General features: G+C 40.4%; 1 protein-coding gene across 2 annotated transcripts in view; it reads left to right on the forward strand.

Annotated features, from left to right (window-relative positions):
- Positions 1–24,886, forward strand: part of LOC115433794 (nidogen-1) — a 49,099-nt gene that overhangs the window by 15,014 nt on the left and 9,199 nt on the right. For both annotated transcript variants that reach the window (XR_003937425.1, XM_030155298.1), the window contains exons 7-19: positions 78–278; positions 5,734–5,967; positions 6,639–6,776; positions 7,098–7,226; positions 8,596–8,739; positions 10,593–10,712; positions 11,925–12,161; positions 12,745–12,917; positions 14,950–15,076; positions 16,319–16,490; positions 16,786–16,943; positions 17,925–18,048; positions 20,738–20,850. Coding sequence is in view for 1 of the 2 variants with exons in the window: in XM_030155298.1 (XP_030011158.1) it covers positions 78–278; positions 5,734–5,967; positions 6,639–6,776; positions 7,098–7,226; positions 8,596–8,739; positions 10,593–10,712; positions 11,925–12,161; positions 12,745–12,917; positions 14,950–15,076; positions 16,319–16,490; positions 16,786–16,943; positions 17,925–18,048; positions 20,738–20,850 (2,070 nt within the window). In the remaining variant the exon portion in view is untranslated. The remainder of the gene's footprint in view (positions 1–77; positions 279–5,733; positions 5,968–6,638; positions 6,777–7,097; positions 7,227–8,595; positions 8,740–10,592; positions 10,713–11,924; positions 12,162–12,744; positions 12,918–14,949; positions 15,077–16,318; positions 16,491–16,785; positions 16,944–17,924; positions 18,049–20,737; positions 20,851–24,886) is intronic.

A 24,886-nucleotide genomic window follows, 5' to 3' on the forward strand; every position in this document is an offset into this window, starting at 1 on the left:
AGTGGAGTTCACCAGGGTCAGGTCCTCAGGTTGACCCCCCCCCCCCCCCACTGCCCCTCCCACTCTGTTTCCTGCAGGGGGGGAGTTCGTGCGGCAGGCCGAGGTGACCTTTCTGCCGGGGAACGAGAAGCTGACCATCAGGCAGGAGTTCAAAGGCATCGACGAGCATGACCACCTGGCGGTCAGCACCACCCTGGAGGGGAGGGTCCCTGAGGTCCCCCGGGGGGCCACGGTGCAGATTGACCCCTACTCGGAGATCTACCAGTACAGCAACAACTGTAAGACCCCCCCCCCATTATTCAGCCTCAGTTTATGATTTATACATGTTCATTCTAACGTACAGGTACAGTGGATCTGCAAACACACAACATTTAAGAACAGACTGAAGATGGGGCTTTATTAGGACGTGAAAACATCTGGGGCTTAAAAACAAATTTACGAGGTGTGTGTGTGTACACTGCACAAGTATCTCTCTCTACCTCAGAGGTACACACAGGCAGACAGACAGCAGGCGCCTGTGATGAAGGGGACATGAATTTACTCATGTACTTATTAAAAAGACAAAACCAAAAACAGATCCGTTCACAGATCCGGGTCCTGGATGCCCAGGTCCAACAACACCCATGGGTAGAATATTGGTACAATTACACTGATTATATCCTCCTGAGACCCAGGAAAGGGAAAATTTTTAGCTTTTTTACGTTAAACAACTGCCTTGATTGGAAACTGTATAATGCAACCTTTTTTTCAGATGAAGTTTTTTTTTTTTTTTTTTTTCATAATTTTTATTTATTTTTTATGGAATGTCCGTTGCAATAGACAGCTTTTTTTTTTTTTTTTTTTTTTAAGTAAAACTGTCAAACTTTTGTCCCCTATGGAGGACAAAAATGCATTGCTGGGTCTCAGGAGGATACTCAGACATTTCAGATTATTCACATTCAGGGTGCCATTTGTCAAAAAAACTGAGGGGGATGTTTTGTTTTTGTTTTTGTTTTTTTTTTTTGTCGGAGTGGGGGGGGGCAGCAGTTATACACGTGGGGGTGTGGTCCATAACTAAAGTAACTAACGCTAGCGTGAAACGACAGTGAAACTTTACTTACTTTTAACATCCAACTCCAGGGTTATATTCCTCTATTAAACAGTGGATCTTACACCAGATTTTCTCACCTTCTAACCTGTATCCACTGGACCCCCTCCACTGCTCTATGGGCTCCATGAATTTTTCACATTTACCCCCCTCATCTATATTGGACTCTCCAAAGGCCAGTTCATGACTTCAAAATAAAATGGTTTTGTGCAGCTGTAACACCAATGACATAATTTTGGGTGACTGATATTTATTTGACATGATTAATAATAATTTCTATCTCTTTACCATATCAATATTGTATTCAGTGTATGTAATGTTATGTAAATGTGAATGAGTTTTAATTCGTGAAAAAAAAGTATTTTTAAATGAAAACTATAGGCTTCACTTCCTTGTATGATCAAAGTGACAAGATAACTCCTTGAACTTAGCATATAAAATGGCAATTTATTTAAAATGTATTTATTTTTCTATGTGTATCATTGCAAAGACAGTCTTTTTTTTTTTTTTTATAAAACATATATAATTAATGTGATTATTAGGTCATCTTAAAGTATTTTGGTGTCTGCTGAAGTAAGTGACTGCACTTCCACCGTTTGTGTAAATGACCCACCTGCTGTTTCCCACGGTCGTTGTGTCATCCGTGTCTTGGATGATTTAGTCTGGGTGGTTGGAGTATCCGGGTCAATCACTGGTCTTCTCCTCAGATCATCAGCCGTAGATGACCGGACCGGTGTTCAGGTGCATTTAGAAACCAACTCCTTTTTCATTCATCTCCTGCTTTGAAGTCGGCGCACATTCCGGGCGATTATGCTAGCTAGCTTGTATAGCGTCGCCGGGCTAGCTTGCTAACAGTCTTGTAATCTTCGTATATTTCGTATTTGGTATATTGGCTAAAACTCTCCTGAATCCTGATTGAATCATTTTATGTTAACAGACTGCCATGTCTCTGTGCTACATAAGCTTAATATATTGATTGACTTTTTCAGTGTCGGGTCATGGCACTATTACAGTTACCTTACAGCTAGCTTACGGCTTAGTTACCCATAATGCATTGTGGGTTTTGAATATTATGCTTCATTGCAATGTTTTTCTGCACAGGGGTTATTGTGTTAGGTGAATTTTAATGGGTGTGTATAACAATGTTCAATGGCCCTTTTAAACCTATAAAAAATTTCTTTGAAACTTTAGTGAAAAGTGTTATTTTCAGTAAGTCTGCACAGTCATGTCCAAGCGGTTCATCTGAGCTACACCTCTGAAAGCACTGGCTGTGAGTTTAATGTGTGTTTACAGGCTAATTCAATCCTATTTGGTTATTGTATGTTTAATAAGCTCCTTAACACATGCTTTTCTGCAAATGTGTATTGCTGGCTTGTTATCCATTCCTATGAAATTTGCTAGCTTAATGTAGCCATGTATTAGCCCTGTGTATTAGCTTGTTACTAATGCAATTAACGGGTGTTAAAGATGATGATTTGCATATGAAAAGATTGCTAATTATCGCTGTTTAACCAAAGCATTCCACTAAACGGCCCAAATGTATATAGTTAGTCCCAACGTGAAAGTGATGTCCACTTTGTTTTTCTGTTGTATTTTTCACTTTCACTCTGTGTTTTTACACCAGTCAGTTGTAAACTTTCTATGAGGACTGGAATAAAGGAGCAGGATAGGCCCAGTTTGGCTGTTCATCTGCCTTAACATACAAGAATATAGAACACATAATGGTAACAGTACAAAAAAATGTATGGTGACCTTTGAACCAGGATGGGTTAGAATGTGAAGGGGGCCTGTGCTTGCGCTAGGAAAATGAAAGATCCAGCCACTGTGGCTACATTAGTAGAAATGAGTGTAGCCACAAAAAGCCACAGCCAGACTGGGTCCAGTCTGGGTCCCTGCTGTGGGGCGCGTAGTGGACTGCGGTGATGAGCATAGCTCCCCTGGGAAATTCTGGGAAAAATGAGGTCTTTTTCCTGCATTCTGGTGCATTTTGAGCTTAAAAATATGTTCAGTCTGGCTTCAGTTTCATACCAAAAAAAAATTTTAAAAAATTAACTTAAGTCAACATTTTCATCTAAACTATTTTTATTTCTAATTTAATGTGTAACAAAACAATAAATGATAGACTTATAAATAAGACACAAGACTTTATTGGCTAAAAATACACATACAGCATCTTACCAACTTCTAATGAGTGCTAATTCAAGTAACTGTTTTATGTGATTTTCTAAATGATCATGATCCACATTGTTCTGTTACTAGTTGAAATCAGTTAAAAAAATATTTTTATCTAAGCCAGAAAACCTATATATTTTGTAAAATTTCTCTAAAAAATTCATTTCTTTCATTATTAAAAGGTGCATTGATGATGTGAAGGATCATAAGTGGGCTAGTGAAGGATCCGATCATAACATTCCAACAAACGAGGATCCAGATCATAAAAAAATTCAAAGTGAAACCTCTGAGTATGATGCCATACATTAGGGATGCACCGATACCACTTTTTTCCAGACTGAGTACGAGTATGAGTACTTACTTTTGAGTACTTGCCGATACTGAGCACCGATACTAGTACTTAATAATCCCATTCCAGTTCTTAGTTCCTTTTGTAAATGTGCTTTATTGTCGTTGTCATTAGTCTGACTGGAACAAAGTGCTGCTGCTGACATTTAATGTGTTGGAATGAGCGTTTGTCAATTAATCCATCAGGGGGCGCTGCTCTGAATTAACCATACTGGACAAATACTACAAAGAAGAGTAAAGTTTTTTGAGATGAAGAAGAAGAAATTCAGTAATAACAAACATGAAGATGACAGAGGCAACACTAATGTGATACTAATATTGCAGCGTTTTCGCTGGTAAGGTGTAAAAGCGGAGCTTCAGCAGGTAGAGAGAAGAGAAATGAGCCAGAAGTTTGGTTTTCACTTCCACTGGTGGCGGTCTGCACCGCTCCGTACCCCTCTCTGTCTGGGTGTGAATTCGTAAAAAATCGGAAATGTTCAGGTGAGTTCGATCGCTCTCGGCAGCGCTCTTAAGTAGTGGAGACCGCATTTGTTATTTTCCTTGGCTATCGCTCGGACATTTTCGATCAGAGATGTAAGTTGGTTGATTTTACTAAAAAATACCTTCGCCACTGTGGCTACATGGGTTGAAAACAACTTCGCCAACCAGGAAAATGCATCACCAATGGCGATGTGGCAAAGGCTAGCGCAAGCCTAGCTGGGGGGGTTATGGGAGGCAGGCAGACGGCTGGACAGAGCTGGACAAAGACAATGTGGGACTGGGACAGTTATTGTCCACATGTAGGCTTTAGAAGTGGAGTTTTACGCTGTAAGTTTGTGGCACTGATAAGTGCATGACTAGTGACTGTGTATGTGTACGTGTGTGAAACTGAATTTACATATAGGTTTCGTAGATGTCGGTAAACAAATGTGGCGGCGCTCCGTTGAAAAGTGGAACTACATTATGCCAATGGGATCTCGTCCCACATAAAGTTTGTCGTAGAGCAACAAAAATCGGTACTCAGATTCATCGTCAGCAGACAAACAAAAAATATTATGGCCACACCCCTTAACAAACTGCAAGTTGGCCATGTTGGATTGAAATTTCCAAAATGCAGCGTTTTCGTTGACATCATATTTTAACTATCTCCTCCTTGAGCGTTTGGCCAAATGAGCTCAAAATTGGCATACAGTATCTGGAGAAGTGGGGCATCAGAAGTTAGCCACATTTTTGGGATCGGTGTCACCGTTTTTGTGAAACGAGGTCACAAATTTTGCAAAGTTTTTTCAGAAATTTACCTTTACAAAAATTGCTCCACCTCGGATATTTGAACACCGATTTGGCTCAAACTTGACTCTCACATATATCTCCCAGGTCTACACTCATTCATTGGAAAAATTTGAAGTTTTGCACAATAGTGCCCCCTGCAAATTTACCTTTACTAAAATTGCTTCAGTTCGGACATACGAACACCGATTTAGCTCAAATTTGAATCGGTTGTCCATCTCCCGGGCCTACACCCATTTATCAGAGGACATTGAAATTTCACACTATAGTGCGTCCTACAAATTTACCTTTACTAAAATTGCTTCAGTTCAGACATACAAACACCGATTTGGCTCAAATTTGAGTGAGTTGTCAGTCTCTCAGGCCTACACCCATTCATTGAAAAAATGTGAAATTTGGCTCCATAGTGCCCTCTACAAATTTAATTTTACTAAAATTGCTTCATTTCGGACATACGATCACCTATTTGACTCAAATTTGAATCTGTTAATCTCCCAGGCCTACAGCCATTCATCAGAAGACATTAAAATTTAGTGCTAGAGTGCCACCTGCTGAATAATGGACATACTTGTACTGGACGTGCCCATGGTCAGGGCCTTTCAACACTGCTTGTGGCTTTAATTTATGTTTTTCTGTTGTTGTTTTCCTGGTCTGACCCACTTTAGATCTTATCGGTTTGAATGTGGAACCTGAACATCTTTTATCGTTAATATCTTCAATATAATTTTCACATTTATCATACTTGTCCCATGGACCAGATTGGACCCTTTTGCAGCCCGGTTTTGGTCCACGGGCCATATTTTTGACCCCCTGGTGTAAATGGTCTGTGGTGTGTTTTACGTGGGTCCCGCCTCCTGCAGTGATCACGTCGTCTTCCACCCGGGACTACACCGTCAGCTTCCCCGACGGATCCACCGAGACCAGGACCTACCAGTGGCGTCAGACCATCACCTTCCAGAGCTGCCAGAACGACGAGTCCTCCAGAGACACCAGACCCACACAGATGCTCAGCGTGGACCAGGTCTTCGTCATGTTCGATGCCCAGAGCGAAATCATACGCTTTGCCATGAGCAACAAGATCGGGGATGTGAACGGTGAGGTCACTTCCTGTTTGGGTCTGAACTCACATCCTTCCTGAACTGCAGCGGAGACACATCCGGATCAGGTCCCAGTTTGGACCAGGTCCAGGAGGTCTGGAGGGAAGAGGCGGATCCTTCATGAACCAAGATCTGCCTCCTCCCTCCAGTTTCAGAACAAATGCTGTGTGGAGACCAGGTCTAGGTCCAAGTCTGGGTCCAATACCAGGATCTGGTCCTAGTCCAGGACCATGTCCAGGTCTGGGTCCAGTACCAGGTCTAAATTCAGGCCTGCGTCCTGGGTCCTGGTTCTGTTTCTGTTCATTTTGTTGCTTATTTTACTCATTTCATCTCATAATTTATTAATTTGATCTTTTTTTGTCCTTTCTTCTTCATTTCTTTCTTATTTTCCTCAGTTCGTTGCTTTTTTCCATTTTTATCGTTATTTTTATTTCTGTCGTCATTTTGTTCTGTGTTGTTAGTCTGTTCATTCAGTAGGTTTTGTTCAGTGTATTCATTTTGTCCTTCATTTTCTCTTCTTTTGTTCCTTTTTGTTCATATTTTTCTTATTTTCGTTCGTTTTATCGACTCCATGTTGTATCTGAACAGTGTCTCAATGACCTCATTTCTTTGTGACCTCTGACCCCTCGGTCATTTTTTGTTAATGGGTCTGAACCATCTCTTTCCAGGGGGTCAACCTCAGGAAAACCCCTGCTTCACGGGTCGTCACGGCTGCGACACCAACGCCGTCTGTCGACCCGGATCCGGGACCCAGTTCACCTGTGAATGTGCGGCGGGTTTCATCGGCGACGGACGTTTATGTGAAGGTAAGAGTCGCCCTCGGTTCCCATGGCGAGGGAGGGGGCGGGACCTCCAGGTTCCCACGTGAGTTTAGACCCAGACTCAGTAAATCCTTCCTTCCGGGGGAACTGGGTAATCTGTCCCATCAGTCCCATATGGTGGACTCCCAGACCGGGTACCGGATCTGGGTCTGCACGACCAAACAGGAACAGGATGTAAGAGGCAGACGATACCATCTCCAAAGGTTTGTAATTAACCAATCTGATGGCAGTGTGTTGTGTGATGTCCGATAATGGGGGTCCAGTCCGGTCCTTATATGAGTGTGGTAAGTGTGTGTTTGTGTCCAGACGTGGACGAGTGCAGGGAGAATCCTCAGATCTGCAGCTCCCATGCCATCTGCAACAACCACCCCGGAACCTTCCGCTGCGAATGTGATGATGGATACCAGTTCGCCAACGACGGACACTCGTGTGTGGGTAAGTGGTGTTTGTGTGTCTGCGAACACGTTCAATTACATCGTACAGAACCTCCAGCGACAAAGACCTAAACTGTAATAAGCTTTAGGTTCGAAACCAGAGAAAACACATTAATGAACAGTTGAACCATGAACACACTGTTATTACACACACCAGCAGAAGAAAGTGTCATTAGACCCAAGACTGAAGGAGCGTCAACGACCATGGTGCGTTTAAGGAACAACTGCACGGTACACACTGTTTACAATGTTTACACTGTAGCAGTGGCGGCTGCTCGTCTTTCAGACAGGGGAAGCTCATTGTCGGCTTACATAAAAAAATTGTCAAGTTATTTAAACATAAATTTGGCCCTCCGTTCCTTTTTAAGAAAATGGTCAGTGACCTTATCGTACCAAGTAGGTGTCTTTTCCAGGGACTTGATAGCAAGTTCACTCCGACCTAGCCAACAGTATGATTGATTTAACTATCTACAAAACGATATTAAACTCGAACAAGAAATGATTAAATTATGGAACTGAAACAAGAAAACGTTGAAATTATGTTAAATTGAAACAAGGAAGTACAATGAGTGTGTTTTATTTACAGTGCAAGAAATGAACAAGTAATTTCGTAGTGGTTTCTTGCGATTTCACAAGCAGAATGCGTGACGGTATTAAACTGAACTGTCAGTGAAGGAGTAGATCGCAAAGTAGCTTTCAATCAAACAGGATTCAGCCTTTCGACTGATCCTCCAATCAGCACGTGGAAGCCCGGCGTCCAGCCCGGCCGAGCTCCGCCCACAGCTCCATTCATCCCCAGAGACGCAGGGCGTCAGGGGGCGGGACAACCTCGTGGCATTTATCCAATTACCGTCCAGGTTTGAGGCAATGAAAAAAGCAGTTCCACTCAGTCCCACTGAAGTGCATGGACGCTGAGCGTCTTCGGACAAATGCACTGAGCAGAGATCGAATGAGAAAACAGACACGAGAATGGAGGAGAAGTGAACAACATCCAGTCCACTGATTTGGGATAAAGCTGATTCTGAATGAACTCGTCCTTGAGATGAACAGGTTCTAACGCATTTGTAGTCAATGAAATGTCAACACAACCGAACAGATTTGAACATTTAATTTGAATAATTTTAGGGGAAGCTGAGCTTCCACTGCAGTCTGACAGAAAACACCTCTGCACTGTATACACTGTTTACAATGTTTACAATGTTTACGCTTTACACTGTTTACAATATTCTCCCTCTTTTTCTTCTCCTCCTCCCCGTCCTTCTCCTCCTTCTCCTCCTTCTCTTCTTCCTCCTTCCTCCTTCTCCTCCTCCTCCTTCTTCTTCTTCCTCTTCTTCTTCTTCTCCTCTTTCTTCTCCTTCTTCTTTTTCCAGCGGTCGATGGTCCTATCGACCCATGTGAAGAGGGAACCCACACATGTGACATTCCTGAGCGCGCTCAGTGCACCTACACCGGAGGCTCCGCCTACATCTGTTCGTGCCTCCCAGGGTTCGTTGGTGATGGGCGTGTCTGCCAAGGTAAACAGCTCCGCCTCCACACATGAACCTGGACAGGATGGACATGATGCAACTCACTGGAAATACACATTTGTAAGAATCAGCTGCAGTTTCCAGAAACAGAAACATATCAAAGCAGCAGCTGCAGAAGGTCTGAGTGGATCCAAGAGGATTCGAGTCAAACCAGGTCCCACCGTGGTCCACATGCAGATACAATGAACCACCACAAGACCAGCAGGGACTTTAGGAATGTTCCAGAGGAAAATGAAAATGAGACACAAACTGACCAAAATATTCACACCAGTTGAACATTTTCTACATTTTTACTCATTTTCTCTTTTATTTTGTTCATTTTATTTATTATTCTGTTCATTTCTTAATATTTCTTTGTGGCATTTGTGACAGTTTTATGTATTGACTTTAAATTTTTTTCTCTATTTGTTCATTTCGTTGATCGTATTATTTATTTTTTTATTCATTTTTGTTTGTTTTATTTATTATTTTGTTCACTTTTTATTAATTTTGTTTGTTTAGGTTTCATGTTACATCAGTTCATTCTTCTTGAACTTTATTTTCTGTTTTTATTTCATCATCAGGAGGAAAAACTGAGATTTAGTGTTCTGAAGTTTTACATCAGTGATTTACTGTGTTTAACTTTCACAGACCTTAAATATAAACGTCTGCGTCTCATTGGTCGAGTCGTCCCACATGACCGTGAGCCTCGTCTTGGTCTACATGGGCCTAGTTTGGCCTGGTTTGGCCTGGTCTAATTATTAAAACATGTAGATATGAAGTGTTTAGAGGAAAATCCTTGAACTGAGAGGGTTAAATCCTCACCATGGATGTGGTGATGTTGAAACCATCTGGATGGGGGTGGGGGGGTTCAGGATGTGGTGGTGGTGGGGGGCTGGTTACATAACACACCTATAGTGACTGAACATGAACAGCAGATGGATTCCTCTGGCCCGGTCGGATCGGGTTCATAGTTTCCGTTCTCTGTTTGATGGCGTTAACATTGACCCACTTCTTTGACCATAAAAGGACGTCACATAGGCCACGCCCACAGTCCAGGACCAGTGGACCAAGACTGATGTGGACCCGGATCTGCTGTTTTTTTTTCTGGATCTGAGACAATTCCATATCTGGTCCTGAATCAGATCCACTCGTCTGTAACGTGACCTCAGAGTTTTCACCTCAGTGGTTTAGAAAAAAAACCTCATCTTCACCCAGGATGGTTTCAGAAATAACCCCAGAAGCAGCCAATGAATGAATGAATCAAACGTCACATGACCAGACGCCGCCGGCGGATACGGGGCTCAGAGCACACTACTCTGATAATAGAAACAACAGAAGCAGAATTTAACTGTAAAACAGCTGTAAAAAACAACTGTTGAATTAACAGCTTGGCAGCGGTTTCTGGTCATGTGACAGGGGCTCAACCAATCAGGGGAGGTTATGTATTGATGAGAGCCAGTCAGACGGAGGATGTGAATGTGGACGTTTGGAAACTAAAACAGAAGAATTTAGAAAGTCTCTGTCTTTTTTTTTTTTTGTCTTATTGAATATTTTGTTTATTTTATGGAGCTTTGTGTTCATTTTTTCTTCAATTTATTTATTTTGTTCCTTTTTTTTTGTGAATATTTGCCCATTTTATGGAGCATTTGGTTCATTTTTGCTCTTTTTTTTTTTTTTTTTTTTATAAAGTTTGTGAGTTGATGAGTGTGGATGACGAGTGAAAAAGTGAAAAATCATGTAATTTTACTTTTTTTCACTGGAAAACATATAAGAATGTTTGTAGTTGTGGTTATTTATCAGTTATTATGTTATTATTTTACTGCCATAGACGTATTTAACCTTTGTTCTGTTTCCCGTAGACGTGGATGAGTGCCAACCGGGTCGGTGTCATCAGGACGCCATCTGTTACAACACTCAGGGCTCGTACACCTGTCAGTGCAGACCGGGTTACTATGGCGACGGCGTCTACTGCAGCTCAGGTGAGTCACATGGTTTAACTACTGATTAACTGTATCTGTCATGGGAATTATATTTATTATTATTGAGTTCTATACGGTTCATTTATTCATCTATGGCTCTCTGTGTATTTAATTATTTGTTTTCTTCTTATACACATTGTTGATTTTCACTCCCTTATTCAGTTACTTATGTTGAATATACTTAAGTTGAAAACTCAAAGCAAAAGTCTGAATCAGAATAAACTTTATCACCAAGTATGGTGGTTTCCCCCCAAGGCTTCGGGGGGAAAGTTTGAAGAAAAGGGTCTGGACTTTTCAGTTGTGTGTTTTCAAAATGTAGCTGCTCGAACCATTTTTCCTGGATCTCCTACTGCACCTTTAAGAAAAGTTAAATAGAGAGGGCAGTTCTGAAAAACTGTACATAAAAATATCACAAAATTATGCTGAAAAATACTGACAATATACAAAACTACACACAAATACTAGAATACACAAAAGGCCAACTGTCAGAAAGAAGAAACATATTCAACATGAAAGTATGAATACAAGGAAATGAAACCTGTACAAGGGCAAACTAAAAGCATGGTGCCTACAGTCACCTAAATGGAGAGGATTTAATTGGAAAAATCTAATTTGTTATTTCATCACACCTAAAATTAAAAGTAAACAAATGAATACTCAACAGCCATGTTGGAGACTTTGTAATCACATGGATTCAGATCCCACACACATGTTTTGGAAATGCTCAAATATTCAGCCCTTCTGGGGGAAGGTTCACTCAGCTCTCTGTCATGTGTTGGGATATGCAATCCCAAATTCTTGTCTTGTTCTGTACCTCGGACATTTAGAAGAATCAGTGCATAAAGAAGACAGATATCTTGTCAAGATCCTCCTGGTGGCCGGGAAGAAGGCCATAACAAAGAACTGGTTTCAGACTGATGCTCCGTCTTATAAACGATGGCTTTCGATCATAGATCATATACTTGTCATGGAACAGCTTACATATGAACTGAATTTAAAAGAAAATCTCTTTATGAAAAACTGGGGAAAATGGCTGACATTCAGAGACAAATGTATCTGTTAAGGGACCTTAAATATCCTGAAACTAACACAGGCTGTTCTTTTCATTTGTTTTTCTGTTCTTTTGCTCTTTTCCTGCTCCTTAACCGGAGGAGATTGTATTGTACTAATAAAAATAGCATAAGTATCTGATGGTTCTGGTTCTGGTCTCAGAGAAGACAAAGACCCAGTGCGAGGCCCACAGGGACCGCCTCCTGGGAACCACGGAGATCAGCATTCGAGGGCCCCGCCCCCCTTACCCCCCTGTCGGTCAGTACATCCCCACCTGCGACGAGAACGGCGCCTACGAGCCGACCCAGTGTCACGGCAGCATCGGCCAGTGCTGGTGCGTGGACCCCAACGGACGCGAGATCCCCGGGACCCGGTCCGGACCCGGAACCAGACCCATGTGTGAGTAAATAAAAGGAAACACTGGAGTCTTGATTTATGGACTTTGGAGAACATGACAGCGACTGTCTGAGATTTTTTGTCTCATTATATCCTTTAGTTTTTTTCGTGTTATATCTTTTGCATTAATTTTCATCTCCGTACGTATTTTACTTAGTTTCCGTCTCATTTAGCGCTTTATGTTTTCATTCTTGTTAGTTCTTTTGGGTTTATTTTTATCTTGTTGTGTCTTTTACTTTGTTCTCATGTTGTTGTGGCCTTTACAAATAATTATTAATCATAAAGAACTGTAAAGAAATATTAATTTTACATTTATCGCACTAATTAACAGTAGGGACTGACATGAATATTTTGATTATATTGTACATCCGGTACTAAAAGGAAGGAACTGAACAATACAGTGGTTTACTTTGTGTATTTTTTTTGTGGTTCAGAGTAACTTTAGCTCCAGTATCTTAGGCGTAGAAGTAACGATCAGTGCTGTCTGTGTTTTTAACATATAATGTAAACAGTAGTGGATTGAGGATAGAGCCCTGTGGAACGCCTCTGACTGAAATAGACTTGGACTGTGTTTCGTCTCTGGCAGGTATCGACCACGGCGGCGTTCCACCCCCCATCGGACCCACCCCTCGTCCCGATGTCCACCCCCTGCCCCCGGGGACACACCTGCTGTACGCTCAGAGCGGACGGATTGAACACGTCCCGCTGGAAGGTTACGACATGAAAAAAGATGACGCCAAACCTCTTCTACATCTGCCCGTAAGCGCATTTATAAACTATAAGCGAAAAGTTGGAATTTTTTTTAGTTTATCCGCACTGGAGTATATTTTTTGGTTTTTATACGGGTATGGTTATGAATTGGACAGTTTATTTTTGATAAGTATATTACTGCTAAGAAATGACAGTTTATTTATGTGCATTATTGTTATGAAATGGACAGAGTTTATTTTAATGTGAAATGCTGCTGTGAAATGGACAGCCTATGCTTGATATTTACAGCAGTTTTGTGTTTTATGCAGTCAGAATTTAGTCTGATATGTAAGGATTTTTGAGTTGCTTATGGGATCTGACAGAGGAGTTTAAGGTAGGTGAAGGATGGAGTAAGGGGGGGGATTATAGGTTAAAATTCATCCCACTCCGTTTCTTCTTTTCTTTTTATATAATTCTTTTTTTGTTTGATTTTATTGCAATATTCCCCCCTCCCATCACCACCAAAATTTAATAATTTGTTCCTTGTGCCAGTATCAACATTTCCTGAAAATTTCATCCAAATCCATCCATAACTTTTTGAGTTATCTTCCAAACAAACAAACAAACAGACAAACCCCGATGAAAACATTACCTCTGCTGTTCCTTGGCGGAGGTAATAAACAAAAAACACTAAAAATACGATCAATCAGAATTTCCATTGTAATTTTCAGGATAAATGTTCAGTTATTATTCCTGATTTTTGGTTCTGTGGTTTTAAAGCACTAATGAAAGATGCAACGGGATAAAACAACATAGAAATGATTAAATAAAACCAGATCAAAACATTGTAAAACATGGTAATTAGATGAAGACAACATAAAAAAAGGTGAATCAGTGAAAACATAAATGGTGATTTTATGTGACTTATAACTTTAATTGACAAAACATACCCTAAAAGAAGAGAAAATGTACTTTATAATCATGATAATTATCCATTTATTTCCCAGATCAAACATGCATGTGGATTTTTTTATATGAAAGTCAGGAATTTGATTGAACTTCATGTCTACAGATGTAATTTGTCCCTAAAATTCCAAGGCAAAGCTCTGAGCTTTCCTCTGGATCTGCCATCGATGGTTTATTTCAGTCTTTTTAATGAGTTTCTGACAGATGGAGTTAATATGAGGAGACGTTTAATGAATGTTTTTGTGTTTGTGTCAGGGAGAAGCTCTTCAACATGAAAACAGAGCAGAAAGTTGCTAACAACCAAACAACCAAACAGGCAAACAAACACACAAAGCAAAGTGATCACAATACTTCCTGGCGGAGGTAAAAATCAGGAATAATAACTGAACATTTCTCCTGAAAATTACACTGAAAATTCTGGTTGTGATCATATATTTAGTGTTTGCTTGTTTGTTTGTTTATTACTTCTGGCAAGGAATGGCAGAGGTTATGTTTTCATCGGGGTTTGTTTGTTTGTCTGTCTGTTAGCAAGATAACTCAAAAAGTTATGGAAGGATTTGATGAAATTTTCACGAAATGTTGATACTGGCACAAGGAACAGATGATTAAATTTTGGTGGTGATCAGGGGTGGTGGGGGTGGATTTTTTGTTTGTCTGTCTGTTAGCAATAAAACTTAAGTTATGGAAGGATTTTGATGAAATTTTAGGGAAATGGTTTTTCTAGTCAACACTGCCGCTGTGTAGTTTGGGGAAATAACAACTCCGAGTTCATCTCAGGCTCAAGTGGTTTTTCTACAAATTCCAGGAGTGAAAACCCTGCGAACTGACCCCAGAGTATGTGTTGGTGTGTTTCAACATCAGCTCATTCCACTCGGGTCCCTGGATACAGATTAGATTGCGTCGTCGTTTTGCCGTTTCCACATCTGCCTCTTTATTGGACGCACATGTGGACACTCAGGCTAATTACTACCATCAGTCCGGCATGTTTGGAATCGTAGTCTGCATTTGTTGTTTCGCTGATCTCCGAAGCAGCTGCTGGTTTGGATTTATGTCTAGACGTTCATGTCGGAAACAGATGTGGTGTGTTTTTATCTGCGACCGCCGGCGTTTCAGCAGCGCTCTGACCTCTCCACAGGAGAAGGTGATCATCGGCGTGGCCTACGACTGTGTGGACAAGATGGTTTACTGGACAGAGATCACGTCTCCGTCCATCAGCAGAGCCAGTATCCAGGGAGGAGAGCCCACCGCCGTCATCACAACAGGTACGATGAGGCGTCACGGCAACCGACACGTGATGACGTCTGCACTCGGTTCACCACTGAAGAGTAACTGAAAACCAGCAACTATGAAGATCTGAGGAGAATTCTACATGTTTCCTCCAAAAATGAACAGAAAAATGAGACAAAAATGAACAAAGCAGAAAACAACAGTGAATAAAAGAAGCATCGACACCAACAAAAATTAACATAAACTGACAAAATATTCAAGAAAGTGAGCTCAAATAAACAACAAAAAAGAGCACACCAATAAATAAATAGGTAGAAATTAATAGAAATAAAAAACACCAACAATGAAATCAGAAACAAACTGAAGAAAAACTAATGATAATGTTCAACAAATAAAACTAATGAATGAAGTGAATGGAAATTAACAAGATGAACAGGAAGTAACAAAAAAGAATGAAAATTTAAAAAAAAAAATCTGAACAAAATATGCAACAAAATATAGAAAATAAGCACAAAACTGAACAAAAATGAGTAAAATAAAGAACAAATGAATACTCCTCAGAATATAGGTTAAACCTGGTTAAACCCATTGTTCAGATTAACCGTTGACTAAATCTGGGCTGTTTTTATTGTAGTAATAATAATATTAATATTAATATTAATAATAATAATAATAATAATAATAATAATAATAATAATAATAATAATAATAATAATAATAATAATTTGAATATGGCTCAATGTGTCTCTGAGTCCGTTTCCATCCGCACTAATACTCTGATCAGTTTCCAATTTCTGGAATTCTAAGATTGTTATTGATCATAAATCTGTGTTTCATTCAATTGAGAATGGGATCCCTCAGGGCATCGTCTGAGGTCCCATCATTTATATGCTTATATGAATGTAATTTCAGATGTAGGTCTACAGGTCATGAAACGGATCATGTAAACAGTCTAATCTGGTCTGTTCGATTGGATAACAGCATTAATCTGATTAGAATAAATCAGATTAACCCACCTGGATTTGTCCCGGTCCTCCCATGTCTTCATGCATGTAAACAGGTTCATCTGATTTATTTAATTCTGTTACATCTGAACATGTGGAAAAACTATTAAAAATGTTGAAAACAGAAGTGATGTAGAAGACAATAACAGGAAGTTGGATTCTACGTCACTTTTTAATCCGATAACGGACTGAAACGTCTAAACCAGGGTTTAGGGATTATCCTGTTTCTGAGGTGCATGTAAACGCATCACAGTGGACTCATTATGTCCTCAGAACTGGACAGTCCTGAAGGCATCACCGTCGACCACCTGAGCCGGACCATGTTCTGGACCGACTCCGTGAAGGACCGGATTGAGGTGGCGTCTCTGGAGGGAACTCAGCGCCGTGTCATCGTGGACTCGGACCTGGTCAACCCCAGAGCCATCATCGCAGACCCCCCCAATGGGTACAAAGTAGAACATGTTACCCTCAGAGGAGTTGGTTAAACCCAGACCCCCATGGATTTATTTAGGTTTTTATTTTATTTGAATACTCTGGAGTATTTTACTTCATTTTTTACAGTGTTCTCACAGTGGTTTGAGTACTAGTGAGTATGGGACTAGGCTCTTCTTCTTCTTTGTTCTTCTTTGTGATTTTAAATTCTTGATTAAAGTCTTACCTTAAATTAAAAATGTGGACAGAATAAAACACTGTCGTAGAAAGAGTCTTGTGTTGGACGTAACGTCTCGTCCCGTCCTCAGGAACCTTTACTGGGCCGACTGGAACCGAGACGCCCCTAAGATCGAGACGTCGTACATGGATGGATCGAGTCGACGGGTCCTGGTGAAGGACGACCTGGGTCTGCCCAATGGTCTGACCTTTGACCCCCAGAGCTCTCTGCTATGCTGGGCCGATGCAGGTGGGTCTGGGTTCAGGACCGGTGGGCAGTGGGGTGGTTAACGGGGTGGAGGTGGCTAACGGGGTGGAGGTGGCTAACGGGGTGGAGGTGGCTAACGGGGTGGAGGTGGCTAACGGGGTGGAGGTGGCTAACGGGGTGGAGGTGGTTAACGGGGTGGTGGGTAATGGGGTGGTGGTGGTTAACGGGGTGGAGGTGGTTAACGGCGTGGTGGTTAATGGGGTGGAGGTGGTTAACGGGGTGGAGGTGGTTAACGGGGTGGAGGTGGTTAACGAGGTGGAGGTGGTTAACGGGGTGGAGGTGGTTAACGGGGTGGTGGTTAACGTGTGGTGGTGGTTAACGGGTGGTGGCTAAGGGGTGGGGGGGTTAACAGGTGGTGGTGGTGGTCATTGGGTGGTGATGATTAATGGGTGATGATGGTTGAGGGGTGGTGATGGTGGTTAACAGGTGGTGGTGGTCAATGGGTGGTGATGGTTAATGGGTAGTGGTAGTGGTTAATGGGTGGTGGTCAATGGGTGGTGGTGGTGGTGGTTAATGGATGGTAGTGGTTAACAGGCGGTGGTGGTCGTTGTCAACAGGTGGTGGTGGTGGTTAATGGGTGGCAGTGGTTAACAGGCAGTGGTGGTCGTTGTCAGTGGGTGGTGGTGGTGGTTAACGGGTGGTGGTTAACGAGTGGTGGTGGTTGTTAACAGCTGGTTGTTAACGGACGGTGGGGGTCATTGTTAACAGGTAGTGGTGGTGGTTAACGGTTGGTGGTTAATAGGTGGTGGTGGTGGTTAATGGGTGGTGGTTGGTGATTAACGGGGTGGAGGTGGTTAATGGGTGGTGGTGGTGGTTAATGGGTGGTGGTTAACGGGTGGTGGTGGTGGTGGTTAAGGGGTGGTGGTTGGTGATTAACAGGGTGGAGCTGGTTAATGGGTGGAGGTGGTTAATGGGTGGTGGTTATCAGGTGGTGTTTAACGGCGGTCCATCCTCTGTCTGCAGGGACACATAAGATGGAATGTATGAACCCAGGAAGAGGAGACCGACGACAGGTTCTGGAGGGGATCCAGTACCCGTTTGGAATCACAGCGTTTGGAAAAAACATCTACTACACCGACTGGAGAAGGTCTGAAACAATGTACTACTGAAGTACTAATACTAATAGTACTAATACTACTACTTCTACACTGACTGGAGGAGGTCTGGAACAACATACTATTGAAGTACTACTACTACTAATACTAATACTACTACTACTACTACTAATACTAATACCACTACTACTACGACTAATACTACACTGACTGGAGGAGGTCTGGAACAACCTACTAGTAAACTAATACTACTAGTCGGTCTTCTTCTGCTTCTTCTGTTTCTTTTTCTTCTGTTTCTTCTCCTCCTCCTCCTTCTTCTTCTTCCTCTTGTTCATCTTTTTTATTCAACGTAACTGTAAAGTTTTCAACTGTTGGTAAATCTGCACCAGGACTGGATCATAAAACCATCAAACCAAAATGATCATTGTCATCATGATATAATTTCTATCGTGATGACAATGAAAACAATGGAAACCATGTGACCTGAAACATATAAACCACAGTTATTTGTGGTTTAAGGCCAAAGGTTCTGGATGTGGGTTCTGTTCATTTAGTTTGTTAAAGTTCACAGTCGAGACACAAGTTTGGTTTTTACAGTTTGTGCTGATTCATATTTTATAGGTTTTTCCCACATCTTTGAGGTACTTTGAAGAAAAACTCAAAGTTTCAAAGACATTTATTGGCAAATAAATGACATTTATGTAGAAAATCAGTAACTTTATGACCTTGGCTGTAATACCGCTGATGGCCACTAGGGGATCAACTTACACTTAACCTCTCTCTAAAAAATAATAACTTAATTATTTTTCAGGACTTTTTCTTGTTTCATTTGTTTTATTTTGACGGGTTCATCTGGTAATTATCTCACTGCTAATCCTTTTTTTTTTTTTTTTAAATAAATAGAAATATTTTTAACAGTATTTTTAGTCTAATTTGTTTCCTGACAAACAGTTTGATCATAGTTGAGTTTAACAAGTGATTAAAGAAAACATAATATGATTTCAGTTGTATTTCCCTCAGACTCAGTGCATTAGCTTTTAGCATTAGCTCGTATGTGAACCCATGCAGACAGCGCTAACCGTAGATATAAAACAGGAAGTCGAATATAAAATATGGTGGGAGGTGTCACTGAAATCATCTGCATTTAAGGAAACAATGACGTTCTGAACCTAATGATTGGAAAAAAACCAACGGGACGATTATGAGACAAACGTCTGAGTCAAAACGTTAATCAGTAAATTCAGATTCCTCAGTTTGTTTTATAGACAATGGTTGCCCGTCATGACATCATCTGAGCTATAATATCTAGAGCTCCACCCCTTTTGTCTAAATATGGTCACAACAGCCAGAACACATATATTATTTTATTGTCTCTTTTTCAGATCAGTTTTAGACTAAAGCGTGTGTGGATGTTTTCCACCATCAACGACGGATGAAATCATGACGTATTTGGAATGTGGCGTTCACTGACACTGAAATATCGTCCGTACATTGAACCGTGTGAGAATCCAGAGGAAGGAGAGCAGAGGTCAAAGGTCAAACAGCTCCTCACATTTCAGGACCTTGATGTTCTCTCACAGTCCAGCTTTCTTCTCATGTCCTGGAGATCCGTCAGGCCCTGACAAAGGGGGGGTTTGGTTGTTGGGGAGTATGGGGGGGTAATGGGAGCGTCTGTTTAAGTCCATACACAGCGTCAGGAAGAATCTGAAGAACTGGCAGCTGCTTGCAATTTCTCAGCCTGAGTGTCTGCAGTGACCTTCAGGGTCTGGAGGTGGGGGAGGGGAGCCAGTCCACCTCCGAGAACCGGGTCACATGCAGACCAGGACGGCCTGGACCAGGGACCGGTCTGGACTACAGCTTAGACCAGGTCCAAACAAGACCAGGAGGATGATGGTGTGAGACATGTTAATGAAATGAAGAAAAACATTTAGATTTAGCATAAAATAGACCAGAAATACACAAAATAATCAATGAAATGGACAGGAAGTTGGGAAAAACAGCCAAAGAATAGAGAATTAGTTACAAAATGAAGAAAAAGTGAATAAAATATGTGACGGAATAATAAATGAAAACATCCAAAAAGATGAACAAAAATGAACAAAGAAGCATAAAACAAGTAACAGAGTGAATAAAATAAGCATCAAAACCAACAAAAATGAACAGAAACTGACAAAACATTCAACAAAATGAGCTCAAATAAACAAAAAGTAACAAAAAAGAACAAAATAAATAAATTAATAAACTAGTAGAAATGAAGAAAAAAAATAATTAAAAGATCAAATGAGAAAAACTGAGGAAAAACAAAAGAAAATATTCAACAGCTTAAACTAATAAAATGTAACAGAAGTGAACGGAAATGAACAAAATGAGCAGGAGGGAACAAAAACTAAAAAAAAGAACAAAAATGAACAAAGAACAAACTGAAGAAAATATGCAACAAAATGAAGAAAATAAGTATCAAAACTAAAACGAAAATGAGTAAAATAAGGAACAAAATGAAGATAAATGAGTTAAATACTCCTCAGCATATGGGTTAAACCTGGTCAAAGGAGGCTAAATGTGGGTAAATCTGGTTAAACTTGGTTCAACGTGATTAACCCTGGTTAACACTGGTTAAACCTGCTTAAATCTGGTGAACACTGGTTGACCCTGGTTATCCCTGGTTAAACCCGTTGTTCAGATTACCCGTTGACTAAATGTGGTCTGTTTTTTTTCGCACAGGGACGCCGTGGTCGCTGTGGACCGTTACGCTGGCAGAGAATCAGACGAGTTCCAGCCTCAGAAACGAACCAAACTGTACGGCATCACCGCGGCGCTGTCGCAGTGTCCGTCAGGTAAACAAACTCCCATCAGGCCGAGGGGCGCACACGCCTACTGAGCATGTCCCTTTACTGCACATTTCTTCTTCTACTGCTTTTTTACTGACTGGGTTTAGAACCTGAATTTGTCATAACAGATAAAACTGGAGCGTTTCCAGAGGCTTTGTATCCGTGACTCTCACAGTGTGTAGTGGTCAGAGCAGCCTTCGCTAGTCAGAGGAGTTGAAAATATTGACTGGAAACGGCTCTTTACTGTCACACTGCACGTTTAATATTTGCAGGCAAGTGCAGACATTCTTCACATGTTGCATAAGCACACTTCTGTTTTGGAAAAAGTAAATAAAGGGTTTTGAGAACACCTAGAACAAAACCAGCGTATTGTACAGTTAGCAAATCGTATCTGACCTCGAGGTGTACGGGTTACTTCCTCACGTCAGTGTGCGTCACCATAATAATCAAAAGCATTTACAGCAGCAGTACACAGGGAGGCGATCATTACAAGTGGTGTATAAAAGTAGTAGTTCCCCTCATGCGTCTGTGGTTTATTCTGTTCAGAACCCTTCCACAGTCACTGACCTGGGCCCACTGTGGTTCCATTAAACCCACATGAACCTAAAGCACTTTACATTAGTGACCCATGATCATTATTTTTGTACATTTGTTTGGCTGACAATTGGTGCCAAACAGCCCCTCTGACCACCACCAAACATTCATATGCATTCATACACCAGTGTGAGTGACACTGGAGGCAAGGTGGGTGAAGTGTCTTGCCCAAGGACACAACAGCACATGACTGGGACAGAGCGGGATTCAAACCACCAACCCTTTGTTTATTGGACGACCTGCTCTACCTTCTGAGCCATGGCCACCCCTTCTCCTCCTCCTTCTCCTCCTCCTTCTCCTCCTCCTTCTCCTCCTCCTTCTCCTCCTCCTTCTCCTTCTCCTTCTCCTTCTCCTTCTCTGATCCTTCTGCACATGCTCAGTTCCATCCAAGTCCAAAGTGGATGTTTCAGCAGAAAATGAAACACATCCAGGACACATGATGAAACTGACAACGATTTAGTTTGATTCTTTACCCCACTTGCTGTGTGAATGTAGCCAAAGAAACACAAAGGAGTTTTACACAAATATTTTATGATAATATTTGAGATTATGTCCAGTTTTTAGAGTGTCTCAAACCTTTTTCCACTGACTGTAAAATATGATGTAAAACCTTAAACACGTTCAACAGGAAAATTAAACATGAAACATTGGTTCATATTCATTATTTTTTTGGTTCTAGTTCAAATGTGAAATGTGTCAGTGTGTATTTTGTACTAACTTGGTCGAAGGCTGTTAGTGTTGGAATTTAACACTGTTTATTATGGAGGAGGAACCACTCCAAGTTCCACTTCAATCACACTTTGTTGAAAGTATTTATGGAATTTTTACCCAGTGACAAAAAAAGACTGAACTCTGACTCTGCAGTACTCTGTTTGACAGTACTGCCTCTGTAGTACCAGTAATGCAGTACTCTGTTTGACAGTACTGCCTCTGTAGTACCAGTACTGCAGTACTCTGTTTGACAGTACTGCAGTACTTTGTTTGACAGTACTGCCTCTGTAGTACCAGTACTGCAGTACTTTCAGTTTGACTCCATTTAGACATTGACCTTTGACCCTTGGGTTTGTCCTCAGACCTTGACTGTAAAACTAGACCATGATGACCTGTGTGACCTCTGGACCCTGTCAGAGAAATGAATGAATGAACAAGCGAACAAATGAACGAACAAATGAACCAATGAATGAACAAACAAACCAATGAATGAACAAATTAATGAACGAATGAATGAAAGATAGAATGAATAAACAAACAAATGAATGAATGAATAAATAATACTAATAATTCTCATTTGATCAGTGTCAGTTCATCTTTAACATAAACGTTAAATACTTTAAACCGTTGCTGTTTTTTCATTTTTTCTTCTCTTCTTTCTCTAAACTGTTCTTTCTTCTCTTCTTTCTGTAAACCATTCTTCTATTCTTTCTCTAAACTGTTCTTTCTTCTCTTCTTTCTCTAAACTGTTCTTTCTTCTGTTCTTTCTCTAAACTGTTCTTTCTTCTCTTCTTTCTCTAAACCGTTCTTTGTTCTATTCTTTCTCTAAACTGGTCTTTCTTCTCTTCTTTCTCTAAACCGTTCTTTCTTCTCTTCTTTCTCTGAACTGTTCTTTCTTCTCTTCTTTCTCTAAACCTTTCTCTCTTCTTTCTCTAAAACTGTTCTTTCTCTAAACGGTTTCTTTCTTCTGTTCTTTCTCTAAACTGTGTCTTTTCTTCTGTTCTTTCTCTAAACTGTTCTTTTCTTCTCTTCTTTCGGTAAACCCATTCTTCTATTCTTTTCTAACGTTCTTTCTTTCTTCTTCTTTCTGAACTGTTCTTCTTTCTTCTTCTGAAACCATTTCTCTTTTCTCTAAACTGTTCTTTCTATGTTCTTTCTAAACTGTCTTTCTCTCTTTTTAAACTGTTCTTTCTTCTCTTCTTTCTCTAAACCGTTCTTCTTCTCTTTTCTCTGAACTGTTCTTTCTTCTCTTCTTCTTGAAGTTCTTTCTTCTCTTCTTTCTCTGAAGTTCTTCTCTTTTTCTCTAAACCCTTCTTCTCTCTTTCTCTAAATGTTTTTTCTCTCTTTCTCTAAACTGTTTCTTCTCTTCTTTCTCTAAATGCTTCTTTATTCTCGCTCTAAATTTTTCTTTCTTTCTCTAAACCTTTCTCTTCTTTCTCAAACTGTCTTTCTCTAAAACGTTTTCTTCTATTCTTTCTAAACTGTTCTTTCTTCTCTTCTTTCTCTAAACGTTCTTCTTCTCTTCTATCTGAACTGTTCTTTCTTCTTCTTTCTCTGAACTGTTCTTTCTTCTCTCTTCTTGAACGTTTTTCTCTTTTCTTTTCTAAACCCTTCTTTTCTATTCTTTCTCTGAACTGTTCTTTCTTCTCTTCGTCTCTGAACTGTCTTTATTCTCTTCTTTCTCTGAATGTTTTTTCTCTATCTTCTTCTCTAAACCTTCTTCTGTGCTTTCTCTGAACTGTCTTTCTTCTCTTCTTCTCTAAACCCTTTTTCTTCTGTTCTTTCTCTAAACCGTTCTTCTTCTATTCTTCTCTAAACCGTCTATTCTCTTCTTTCTCTAAACCGTTCTTTCTTCTCTTCTTTCTCTGAACTGTTCTTTCTTCTCTTCTTTCTCTAAACCGTTCTTTCTTCTCTTCTTTCTCTGAACTGTTCTTTCTTCTCTTTCTCTAAACCATTCTTCTATTCTTTCTCTAAACTGTTCTTTCTTCTGTTCTTTCTCTAAACTGTTCTTTCTTCTGTTCTTTCTCTAAACTGTTCTTTCTTCTCTTCTTTCTCTAAACCATTCTCTCTTCTTTCTCTAAACCATTCTCTCTTCTTTCTCTAAACCATTCTTTCTTCTATTCTTTCTCTAAACCATTCTCTTCTTTCTCTAAACCATTCTTTCTTCTATTCTTTCTCTAAACCATTCTCTCCTTTCTCTAAACCATTCTTTCTTCTATTCTTCTCTCAACCATTCTCTCCTTTCTCTAAACCATCTTTCTTCTCTTCTTTCTCTAAACCATTCTTCTTCTCTTCTTTCTCTAAACTGTTCTTCTCTTCTTTCTCTAAACTGTTCTTTCTTCTCTTCTTTCTCTGAACTGTTCTTTCTTCTCTTCTTTCTCTAAACCGTTCTTTCTTCTTTTCTTTCTCTAAACTGTTCTTTCTTCTCTTCTTTCTCTGAACTGTTCTTCTCTTCTTTCTCTAAACTGTTCTTTCTTCTCTTCTTTCTCTAAACTGTTCTTTCTTCTCTTCTTTCTCTAAACTGTTCTTTTCTTCTCTTCTTTCTCTAAACCGTTCTTTCTTCTCTTCTTTCTCTGAACTGTTCTTTCTTCTCTTCTTTCTCTAAACCATTCTTCTATTCTTTCTCTAAACTGTTCTTCTTCTCTTCTTTCTCTAAACCTTTCTCTCTTCTTTCTCTAAACTGTTCTTTCTCTAAACTGTTCTTTCTTCTCTTCTTTCTCTAAACCTTTCTCTCTTC

This window comes from Sphaeramia orbicularis, chromosome 15 (assembly GCF_902148855.1).
Source record: "Sphaeramia orbicularis chromosome 15, fSphaOr1.1, whole genome shotgun sequence".
NCBI classification, from domain to species: domain Eukaryota; kingdom Metazoa; phylum Chordata; class Actinopteri; order Kurtiformes; family Apogonidae; genus Sphaeramia; species Sphaeramia orbicularis.